This window comes from Lissotriton vulgaris, chromosome 3_1, assembly GCF_964263255.1.
Source record: "Lissotriton vulgaris chromosome 3_1, aLisVul1.2, whole genome shotgun sequence".
Classification (NCBI taxonomy): Eukaryota; Metazoa; Chordata; class Amphibia; order Caudata; family Salamandridae; genus Lissotriton; species Lissotriton vulgaris.
In genome coordinates, this window is record NC_141689.1 from 327,309,652 (window position 1) to 327,321,676 (window position 12,025).

At 46.5% G+C, this 12,025-nt stretch overlaps 1 protein-coding gene across 1 annotated transcript in view; it reads left to right on the forward strand.

Annotated features, from left to right (window-relative positions):
• The window catches only part of SPEF2 (sperm flagellar and cilia associated 2), a 1,087,451-nt gene that overhangs the window by 1,031,031 nt on the left and 44,395 nt on the right, over positions 1-12,025 (forward strand). The window contains exon 34 of the mRNA XM_086960525.1: positions 9,257-9,379. Coding sequence (XP_086816651.1) covers positions 9,257-9,379 — 123 coding nt within the window. The remainder of the gene's footprint in view (positions 1-9,256; positions 9,380-12,025) is intronic.

Here is a 12,025-nt window from a genome sequence, read left to right on the forward strand (position 1 = left end):
TCGACAAGCGGCTTGATAAAACCAAGTCAGGGTCTCCACTAGATGCTTGCCCTCTTAAGATCTTGAAGCAGTGCAGGGGATCACTTCTACCCCCCCTACTTGAGATCATGAATGGGGCCATCAGGGAGGGTGTCTTTCCACAGCAGTGGAAAAATGCTGTGGTCAAACCCCTTCTTAAGAAACCCTCCCTAGATCCTGGGGTTTTAAAAAACTTTCGCCCCATCTCACTGCTTCCGGCCCCTGCAAAGATGCTCGAGTCCCATCTTAACGAGCATCTAGCTGCCTTTGTGGAGAATTCAGGCTGCCTCGACCCTTCCCAGCATGGTTTCAGGAGGGAACATAGCACCGAGTCTGCCCTCACCCTGGTTCTCGACTCCATCCGCATGAGTGTGGATGAGGGCCGGACATCCCTCCTGATCCTTCTGGATCTCACAGCTGCCTTCGATACCCTATCTCCCCAGGTCTTAACATCTCGACTGGGTGAGATTGGGGTCCGGGGGGCAGCCTTGGGTCTGCTCTCCTCCTTTCTCGATCATAGGGAGCAGAGGGTAATGTTGGGAAGATTTCTATCTCCATCCCTGTCTGTGCAATGTGGGGTCCCTCAAGGGTCGGCGCTTAGTCCCACCCTTTTTAACATCTATGTGACCCCCCTTGCCAGACTTATTAGATCTTTTGGGATGGAGGTAGTCTCCTACGCGGATGACACGCAGATCCTCGTGTCCCTCTCCCAGTCAATTGAGCTGACCGCCTCCAGATTTAGATCCTGTATGGAGGCCGTCGGCCAGTGGATGATATACAATTCACTCAAATTGAATGGGGAGAAGACCGAGGTGATGGTGTTCGGCGGAAGGGAAGATATCTGGTCTGTGGAGTGGTGGCCTGACTCGCTCGGTCTGTGCCCCAAACCTACCTCTTCGGCTAAAAATCTTGGGGTAATGATCGACCCTACCCTGGACATGCGCCAGCAAGTCAACAGGACGGTATCGACCTGTTGGAGCATAATTCATGTTCTCAGGAAAATAAGGAACTACCTTTCCCAGCCGGCAAGAAGACAACTTGCTGTCGCCCTTTTGGGATCGCGTCTGGACTACTGCAATGCGCTGTATGCTGGACTGAATAAGAGTCAGATGCAGCGCTTGCAGGTAGTCCAGAATGCGGCAGCTATATTCGTCCTCGATCTTCCTCGTCGCTCTTCGGCCACGCTGGCCAGGAAGCAGCTGCATTGGCTTCCGATTAAGGAGCGGATTGTTTTCAAATCCATGTGTATGGTCTATAAAGCCTTGGCCAAAAGCACCCCCACAGGGATCAGAGCCATCCTGACATATTACAACCCTGGCAGGAGCCTCAGCTCCTCCAACCACTCGTTCCTCCACATCCCCCGTACTCAGAAAGCCAGATGGGGTGGTAAGGCTTTTTCCCTCTTGGCCCCTAAATGGGGGAACGATCTTCCATTAGAACTTAGGTCCCTCCCCTCCCTCCAAACCTTCAGAGCAGCCCTTAAAACACGCCTCTTTGTTCAAGCGTACATGTAAGTGCAAGACTGCCCGCATTTTTGATCTTTTTGTTAGGCGCCTTGACACCTTCGGGTTTTAGTTTGCGCGGTACAAGATGCAAAATAAATAAATAAATTGAGTTTTTGAGGACGGGGGATATGTGGTCAAATCTTTTACAGTCGGAGATAAGTCGAGCCGCTAGATTGAGAACAGATTTAATCGGTGCAAGGTGGGTTTTAGGGAACCGGAAAGTGTGGCGTTACCATAGTCAATCCTGGAAAGGACAAGTGATTGGACAACGATTTTGAAATGATCCGCTGGAATGAAAGGTTTAATTTTTTTGAGGTGTTGAAGGGTGAAAAGAGCACCTTTGGCTGCATTTTTATTGTGGGGGATGAGATTAAGATTCTGGTCGATGCTGATGCCTAGGGATGTAACAGAATTAGAAGTGGAGAGGGAGCAATTAGGACCTTTGATATGCTCGACCAAGAGTTGGATGGGAAGGGTATTGTTTTTGGGGGTGAAAAGGATGATTTCAGTTTTTTTGGGTTCAGTTTGAGATGGTTGAGATGGAACCAGGCTTGAACTCTAGTGAAGGTGTCGTTAAGGTGAAGAATGTCTTTGTGAGATTTGATCTTGTAGTATAGTTGGGTATCGTCGGCATAGAGGTGGTAACTTATTTTAGCTTGTTTGAGAATGAAGGTGAGTGGTTCCATGAAAAGATTGAAAAGGGTTGGGGATAGGATGGATCCTTGAGGGACACCGAAAGACCACAGTTGGGGTTTAGAGAGGAAGTGGCTAAGCTTGATTTGCTGAGATCTGTTTAGGAGGAATGAGGAGAACCATTTGTGTACAGTGCCTTCCAAGCCAAATCGATCTTTGAGAATGTTGAGAAGGGTGGGATGGTGGACAGTGTCAAATGCCGACGAGAGGTCAAGGAGGATTAGTAGTGAGGATTCACCTTTGTCAAGGGAGCGATGAATGTCAACTGTAATATTTAACATAGCAGTTTCAGTACTACATCCTTTTCTAAATCCTGATTGGAAAACATCAAGGAGGTTGAAGGCGAGGATGTGGTTCTCTAATTGTGATAGGACACATTTTTCCAGGGCTTTAGAGAGGAAGGTAAGGTTAGAGATAGGGCGTAGGTTGCTAAGGTCATTAGGGTCGGCAGAGGTGTTTTTAAAGATGGGAGAGATTTGACCAAGCTGGAGGGAGGCCGGGACACAACCAGTGGACAGGGAGGATTTGATGATATTAGTCCATATAGGGGCGATGGTAAATTTGAGATCTTGGACCAAGTGGGCGGGAAGAGGATCTTTGGAATGGGAGGAAGGTTTGAGTTTGGTAATGATATTGATGATCGAGGACTCTGAGACTGGACAAAATTCGCTCCATGAAGCATTGTTTTTAGTTATGAAGCTATTAGGAATGGGGTCTGGTTGAGCGAGAGCGGGGAGGGTTAGAGATGGATCGAGAGGTGAGGACAGAGTGGAGGAGAGTGAATCAGGAGTGGTAGGGAGGGTGTGTTGGATGAAGGGAGGTTGTAGTGAGAGGGGGAGGGAAGAGAAGGGTAGTTCGATTTTATTGACTTTATTCATAAAGAAGCTAATAATTTCTTCGCATTTGTCAAAAGAGGCTAATATTTTAGGAAGGGCAAGTGGAGGTTTGTTTTTTAACAATGTTAAAGAGTTCTCTAGGTCGGTTTTTAGCCTGGTCGAGTTGTGACAGGAGAAAGGAGGCTTTTTCGTTGAAGATGTGTTTTTGTATTAGGCTCTAGTAGTTCTGAGGAGAACCAGATTATTTGCGGTGGGATGATTCCTCCAAACACGTTCAGATTGTCTGAGGGACCGTCTTTTATTGTTGAGTTCAGAGTTGAACCAAGACTTGGGAGGGTTGTTTTTTTGTTGTTTGAGTTTAATTGGAGCAATTAGATCAAGGGCTTCAAGAATAGAGTTATTATAATGGTTGGTTAAGTCATTGGTGCTGTCAGAGAGAGGGGGAGAAGTAAGCAGGTTTTAATTGTGGATTCCAGTTTACCAGGAGGAATAAGGTGAAGGTTTCGTGTAGGTTTCTTAGGTAGGGTGTTAATGGGGGCGGGCGGTTGATGGATCTATTCATGGTGAAGAGGATAAGGTAGTGATCAGACCAGTCTACAGGAAGTATGTTAGAGAGGGAGGCCAGATCGTTGCTAATTATGATAGCATTGAGGATGTAACCTTTGTTGTGAGTGGGGGAATGGCAGAGTTGGGTCATGTTGGTGATGTCCATGGCATCTTTAAATAGGATGACAGCAGGGTCATCCTTTATGTTCCAGTGGATGTTGTAGTCACCAAGGAAGATATTCTTAGAGTGAGAGAAAGATGCTTGGATAATAAAATCAGACATCTCATCAGTAAAGGAGGAACAATTTCCAGGGAGTGGTAGATAGTGTGCAGCCGAATGGTGGGGGAGTCGTGAATGAAGAGATCTGCGCAAAGGTATTCAAAGGATGAAGGGTCTTATAAATGTACAGGAGATATGTTAAGTTCAGATTTAAAAATTAGTCCAAGGCCTCCTCCTGTTTGTTCGATTCTATCTTTCTTGATGATAGAATAACCTGGGGGAATAAGCAAGTCGAGGATAGGAGTGGAGTGGGCGGTGAGCCAGGTTTCAGTTAGGAATGCGATGTCAATGTTTTCACTGAGAATGGTTTCCGCAATCTCAGTGGCGTGGCAGGAGGCGGATCGGCAGTTGATCAACATGCAATTGAGGGGAGAGGGGTGAGGTCGTTGGGTGGTGGGACAGGGGGTGGAGGTCTCAGTTGTTGGGGAGGTCTAGGGGATGTTGGGAGAGGGGGGAGTCTGTTTGTTCCTAGGAGAACTGGGATAGTAGACTGATGAGTAGGGGGGATGATTGATGAGGATGGACAGGGAGAGACGGGTAAGTTTATGGAGGGATTAAATTCTGGGGTTATTGGGCAAGTATCAAGTTGAGGGTCGGGAGGGCGTGTTGGCATTGTAGGGTGGGACGATTGAGGACAGTTGAGCGGGTATTGAACTTGTTGTGAAGTTATTAGTAAGGGGAGGAGTGTTGATGTTGGTGATATCGTTTGGTGGGCGGTGAATTGATGGGTTGAGATTGGTGTTGATGTGCGACGATAGGGAGTATTGTGAGGGGAACGGAAAGTGGGTGTGAGTTGAGGAGATGGCTTTGGTAAAGCGTGAGATATTGCTTCTGAGTGAGGAGAGTTCTAAAACGAGGGACGAAAGGAGAAGTTCAATGTTAAGGGGTGATAGTGTGTGGATTGAATGCGGAGGATCAGTATTAATTGGGTAGTTGGTTGAGTTAGGGTTGTCTCGAGGGGGGATAGAGTGAGGGGTACAGGGGGGGAAACCAGGAGGGGGGAGGAGGGTGGAATTATAATGTGGGGGAAGGTAAATTTTGGAGAGTTGGTGTGTGTAGAAATAAGATGTTGGAGTGGCAATCACTTTGGGCTGACAGATTGGAGGAAGTGATGTAGGGGCATGAATATTGGTGTAACTGGTAGAGTGTGGGTTATTGAAGATAGCCAGGGGGTGTGGGAGTGGGGTATGGTTTGAGGAAGTGTGGGAGATGTTAAGGGAGTTTGCGAGATGCATGAGCGTGGTGGGAAGGGACAAAGTGAGTCCGATGGAGGGGGAGGGAGGTGCGTAACAGAGAGTGTGTTATTGGAAAAGGGGGATATCAGGGGGTAGGTGCAAGAGGGAGAAGTGATGTGGGAGTCAAGGGGAGGGAGGAGCATAGGGGAGATGGTATAATTGGAAAGGGGGATGTCATGGGGTGAGTGGTAGAGGGAGAAGTGATGTGGGCGTCTGGGGAAGGGATGGACATAGAAGAGAGAGTATTATTGGAATCTGGGGGGATCAGGGGGTAATTGGGGTGGGCTGGAGGTAACATTGAGGGGTTGAATGGAGTGGAGGAAGGTGTAGGAATGTTGTAGAGCAGATCGAAAGGAGAGGAGTGTATGGTAGAGTGTAGAGTGTTCAGGGTTAGAGGGGAGGCAAGAGTAGGCATGAGGGTGACAGGGGAATTATGCAGTGTGGAGGATTCATGAGAGGAGAGGAAGGGATCATTGGTGGAGGCAGATGGAAGGGAGGCAGGTCTGCTAGGAGGCTGGGAGATAAGGGAGTCATAACAGGTTATAATAATGAGGGCGAGGGAGGTCAGTAGAGATTGGGTATACTCAGATGGATTGCTTGAAGAGGGGGAGGAGGAGATCGTGAGGGGGGATAAAGCCAGGGTGGGGTGAGGGGATTCAGTAATTGTACTAGTGAGGGAGGCTAGGGAGGTCAATTGTGGTTGGGAAAGGGTGGAAGAGTTGGAAGTAGGAGAGGAGGAGGGTAAGTCAGGAAGAGTCAATAGGGGGGTAGGAGAAATGGAGGTAAAAGAGGGTAATAAAGCTTGGGGTAATTCAGAGGGACGAGATGAGGGGGCAGGGCATATGTTGGGGGGTGGTGTATCAGGAGATTGAGGGGGTGGGAGGACAGGGTTTAATGATTGTGTGAGCGATCGGGATGTAGCGCTAAAGTGTTGTTCAAATATATCAAGGTTGTTTTCGGACGCTTGGATGAGAATGGTTCCGGATTTGAAAATGGAGATATCTATTTCACCCGGAAAGGAGGCAGAAGGTGAGGTGGAGAGTTTCAGGCCGTATGAGATGTTGCGTGAATTCGAGATAGGGAGGTGCTTAAGAAATAGGCTTTTCCATTTAGATGGGCGTTTGGTGAAGAAGGTGAAGTTAGTGATAAGAGAGGAGTTGAGGCTGTTTTGATGATCAGCAAGTAGGGTTTCTGGGTGGAGACAGAGAAGTTTGTGCTTGAAGTTTTTTTTGCCATGTTTGGAGAGATGGGTGGGGTAGAGGATGGACCAAGAATTAGGGCTGAGTTTGGAGATGGGTGAGTTTGAGGTCGGGGGAGAGATTGAGGGGGGGCATGATTCAGAGAATAGGGAGAGAATGAAGATGCAGGACAAGGTAGAGCGTAATACGCCTTGGAGTGAAGATAGGAGGAGGAAATAGGGGGGAAGTAGGAGTCAGGTTAGGTATAGTCAGAGCAGATTAAAACAGAGAGAAGCTTATGGGAAGTTGAAGATAGAACAGTAGGTGATGGGGCGACAAATAAAAGACAGATCAAAGTGAGTGGGGAAAAGGTTACATTCAGCTTGCAGAAGTTACAATGATAGTGAATGAGGGTGAACAAAGCATAAGCTTTAAATGAGGAGGAGCAGGCAACTATAAAAAGATATACATAAAATAAAATAAACAAAATATACATCAAACGAATTACATAATAAAAGAAGCACATAACAAAGTGAACAGTCCAGGATTTAAAGAGCTAAAAATAAATGAGCATATAAAGCAAGATTAAATAAGCACAGCAATAAAATAAAATATCTGAACTCAAAGTTAATAAAGTTCATATCATGGCATTATAAGATGTAGGGGATAGGTCAAAAGGTGGTTAAGGAGGGGGTAGGGATAAAATGTGGTATACAGAGATGAAAGTTGTTAAAGAGGTCTGGTATCATTGGGAGGTGGAATGGATAATTAGAGGGTAGAGTAGAATAGAGTATCATTGGGTTCAAAATAAGTAAGAATAAACACAGCAATAAAATAACATATCCAAACAAAATGAATAAAGTACATATAAGGTGTTATGAATTATAGGGGATAGGACATAGGTCTGTAAGGGAGGGGGTAGGGATAAAGTGTGGTAAACAGTGGTGAAAGTTGGTAAAGAGGGTGGGTAAAGTTGGAAGGTAAAGTAGAATGGAGTATCAATTATGAGGAGTAGAAGGAAGCGAAGGACGAAAGATAAACAAGTAGAAAGGTGGCAAGGAGAGAAAATAAGAGATATGGGAGTAGGTGGATATAACAAAGTTTATAAAAAGACAATAAAGATACAGTGGGCAGGAGTTAACAGATGTAAAATTGTGATCAGGGCTACCTTTCAAAGATGGTCGTCGAATTAGTAGAGGTGCAATTAGCAGCAAGGCAAGGGGACTGCAAAAAATGATAACATGGATGCCAAATAGAAAGTACGGATGGCCAAGAAAACAAACAAAAGGGGAGCGCAAAACAAAGAGAGAAGGGTCCCAAAAAGAATAGGAAACAAAAAAGCGTCAAGGAAAGATGCACAAAATCACTGGGCAGGGGTGTATCAACAACAGAGTACGAGAAATATACTGGTCTCCCATGCACTCAGCCAGATCGGAGCTCCAGACCAAGAGAACAGTGGGAGAGCCTGAGAAAATGCGGTGGGCGAGGCGGTGGACGACTCGGTCTCCGGTTTCCTTATGTGGATGTGCTAGGATGAGGGGGGCGGGAGTGTACCCAGCAAAGAGCACACGATGGTCCGAGACAGCAAGTGCCCGAGAGCTCCTCTCAGACGGGCGGCAGATGTAACAGCCCTGTATCGCTCAAGGGATAGCGCGGAGACTCCACAACAGAGGTCCGGCGAGAGTGAGCTGAAGCCTCATAGCCGTGTGTGCGGGCAGAAGGAGACAGGCGGCGGGCAACGAGATGGCCACCTAAACCCAGGGCAGCGTCGGCTGCTGTGTGCAATGATTGGGCACCAGTGCGCTGAGGCGGAGGACAACCGTGACAGGACCTCGGGAGCCTCGGGAGCTGGGCGGCACCGAGCCAAGAGGAGCGGTGGTGGCAGAAGCAGCGCAGCCTCACCGGAGTGGAAGGCAGTGAAATCCCAGCAGAGGCACCACGACACGGCAACCCCAGGGAGCTCCTCCAGACAGGAGCGGCGAAGGCATAAGAGCGAAGATTCATCAGATCGGTAGCGAGAGCATTCCCAATCAATGCACCAGCTCTGTGGAGGTGTCCACAACGGACATAGTGGCAAGCGACCACAGGAATGGAGGCAGCGGCAACAACAGGAGCCACAAGCAGGGCCGTCAGTCATCAGTCGATCCGTCTGGGGGTCAAGCACAGACAGTCCAGGCAGCTCCAGCATCACAACGCCGACAACTCAGTAAGTGACGGTCGTAAGTCGATTTTCAAAACGTGTGGGTAAAGAAGTTTCCTTCTGATTTATGATGGTGTAGGAAGCAGTGCTGATATCATACGGCCTTTTTCAGTCATTTACATAACAGGTAACCTCACCGCTTTAAATAAGTGATTTGCTCCCCAATGCAACCTTTTTCTTGAAAGGGAAGCAGATCTATAATTTCTCCTCCAGCATACCCATTTCAAATCTCAATAATGATGCTTTTTTGTAGCTTTGTGCTACCTTTTTTCTTTTTCGGCCTGCCCACCTACCTTTTTAAACCTCAACACATATGTGCCTCAGCCTATCTCCCAGAGGTGTAAATGCACACATTTGCATTTACAGTGGTATTCGATATTTACCCAAATAAGGAATCCTTAAAGCACAGAAGCACTCTTTGAAGTGCTTCCTACATGTCATTTACTGATTCGGTAAATACCGAATCGGTAAATGAGGATTCGGTAAATACCGAATCGGTAAATACTGGTTCGTTATTTACCGAATCGGTACATTTAATACCTACATAGGAACAGCCTATTACCGGCCGGTAACGGTCGATTTCGGCCGTTACCGACAGGTAATAACCTTCTTAAATCTGGCCCTCAGTTACTAACACTGTCAGGGTCATTTTAATATGAGGAATGGGACAGGGTCTAGAGTTCTGTGCCTAAACATAGTTGTGTATTTTACAGAACAATACATTTCTTAATTAAGCAATGTGACACAATGTTTCTTGTCTTGCAGCAATTACCGAATATCTTCCTTGAACTGGGGTCAGTTGATCAGGGACCTATCCCTTTCAAGCGACTTGTACGTCATCCTTTCATTGAAGATGTTATTAACAACGATTATCAGTACAAACTTCCAGTGAGTATTTCACGTTTAGTGTTGCTTGGTGAACAATAGGTATGTGAAAAATCAGTAATGTATTATTATGTTTGAATGATAGTATTGGCATTCATCTACTTGAATTTAATGTAATTTTCCTCTTTTATATGACACATGGGACAATGCTAAATCCAGATTCTAAAAAAAATACAAAGCTAATGAACTTAAATGCTAGACCCATTCAGATTCCATTGATAAATTGTGCATTATATATTTAGTGTCTCCACTTTTTCTCACTCCAGGCACCCTTACAAACAAGCCTTCAGTCAAGGCCTCTTCTTGCCCCATTGTCTCTGCATGTCCTTTTCTATATCCAGGTTCCCACACTCACAACTCCACTGCATTGTATCTCCCTTCTTCTAACTCCACACAATTTCTGCTTTCTTCAGTCTCCTCATGTAGATTGTTCTTTCTCGAGTTTCTCCAGCATCCACCATTATATCACCTCCTGCACACTCCCACCCACACAGTCTACAGCTGTGTTGCCTATCCACCCTCCAGCACCTCACATCTAAAGCCGCCATGCACTGCTTCTCCTTCCTCATGCTTTCTCACACCTGCCTTCCATACGGAGAACTTTCTTGATTGTCTCTTCTTCATCCATAACCTGTCCTTTTTGCCTATATTCAAGGCCATCCACCTCTCCAGTCCCACAATACTGATTTACTTTTACTAATTCTACTCTGTCGAACAGTTAGTAGTCAATGCACCCTTCAAAACAACAATTGTGGTAATCTATCTTCTGAATCAAACCATTTGTTGGCTTTGGCCAAAAAAGCTCCTCCTCCCTTTTAGGCTCGTTGGTGAAACAGAAAAGTTATCTCTCTCTCTCTCTCTCTCTCTCTCTCTCTCTCTCTCTCTCTCTCTCTCTATCTCTCTCTCTCTTTCTCTTTCTCCCTCCCTCCCTCACTCTCTTTCAACCCCCCTTAATCTCTTTCTCTCTCTCTCTTTCCCCCACCCTCTCTCTTGCTCTCTCTCTCCCCCTCCTTCTCTCTCGCCCTCTCTCTCTCCTACCTTCCTTTTCTTGCTCTCTGCACCTTTCTCTCTCTCCCTCCTTCCCCTGACTCTCTCTCTCTCTCTCCCACCCTCTCTCTCGCTCTCTCTCTCTCCCCCCCATCTCCCCCTCCATCTCTCTCTCTCTCTCTCTCTCTCTCTCCCCCCTCCGTCCCCTCTCTCACTTTCTCTCTTTCCCACCTTCTCTCTCCCCTCCCTCTCCCCCTCCCTCTCCCCCTCCCTCTCTCTTGCTTTCTCTCTCTAGCCCCACTCTCTCTCTTGCTCCCTCCCTCCCTCCTTCTGTCTTCTCTCCCACTTATTCACAAACCAGTCTTCTGGACCTCATACTCAGACATAACCAAATCCACCAGTTCAAGGCTATTTTTGGTCCAGCACACTCTCATTCATTTTTCCATCTGTACACAACCATCAAACCCATAACTCAGCACTAAATTTCCTCTCTCAAAAATAAAAATTGCCTATCTCCAGCCCCTCATAGCTCATCCTTGCTATACAAACAAGCTCCTAATTCTTTACACATTTCTTTCCTTCAGAGCCATTCTCTGTCTTTTATACCATCTTCTCTACCTTTACTGTTACAGTCCCCCTCTTAATTCCTGGGTATCTGCTTTCTCGAAGCAATGATGCCTACTCTCCTGCACTGATGGTAAAAATCACACACCCATGAACATCGTAAAGAATACAATTAGGTACTTATTTTTTTAATACTGCATTATATTCAGTGCCACATGGGTAAAGGCTTACATTCAAAGCATAAGGCTAAGAGACATATAGTGAAAACATTGATTGAGGTTAGCTCTACCTTCACAAGTTGTGTCAGAGGACCAGGTGAGAAAAGGCTGAACAAAAGTTGCTCCAGATAGTCTTCATTGCAGCTCTCAATTACGTCTATTTTCAGTACTTCAGGGATATAATACTTTCACTTACATAGTACCCATTGAACAGCTGTCCATTACTATACATTCGGTTTACATCAGAATGACCTAATTCAAAACCTCGATGCCAACAACATTGTTACATCATTCCACCTGAAGTTCAACAACATTGAAACTACAGTCACCACTCCACCACTCTCCTTACAGCACTATATCCAATCTCATATTCACTATCTGGTCTTCTAGTCCACTTAACTATCTTCTTTGTCTTCTCCACTACATCCTCAAGCAACATGATTCCCAACCCTAACCCTACCAGCCGCCTTCTTGGTTCCCATCGTTTATAAAAACATGAAATCCCGTGCTCCATTCTCAGTATTTTGGTCTACCAAAAATGCTTCAAAGGGACCTTCGGTTAGGCGAATTTGCTGCAGGCTTCGGCAGGGAGGCTTCCTGAAGGCACTCACTGGCCGGAGAGGTAAGTTGGAATCTTTGGGGATGCCTTGACACCATTTGCCATGGGGCGTCTGGTGTAGGGTGTGACTTCTGGCATGAGGTTTTTCTTTCTAGCAACCGGTTGCGCCAGGTTGAGGCTGCAGGTGTCGTCTTGAGGCTTGAACCCGACCGGGGGATCACCAGCAACCAGGTAAGGATCGCTGAGGAGACCTCTTCATTGTTTTAAGCCACTGAAACTCGGGACGTGGGTGTCGCGTGCACAGTGGTGCAGAATTGCCAG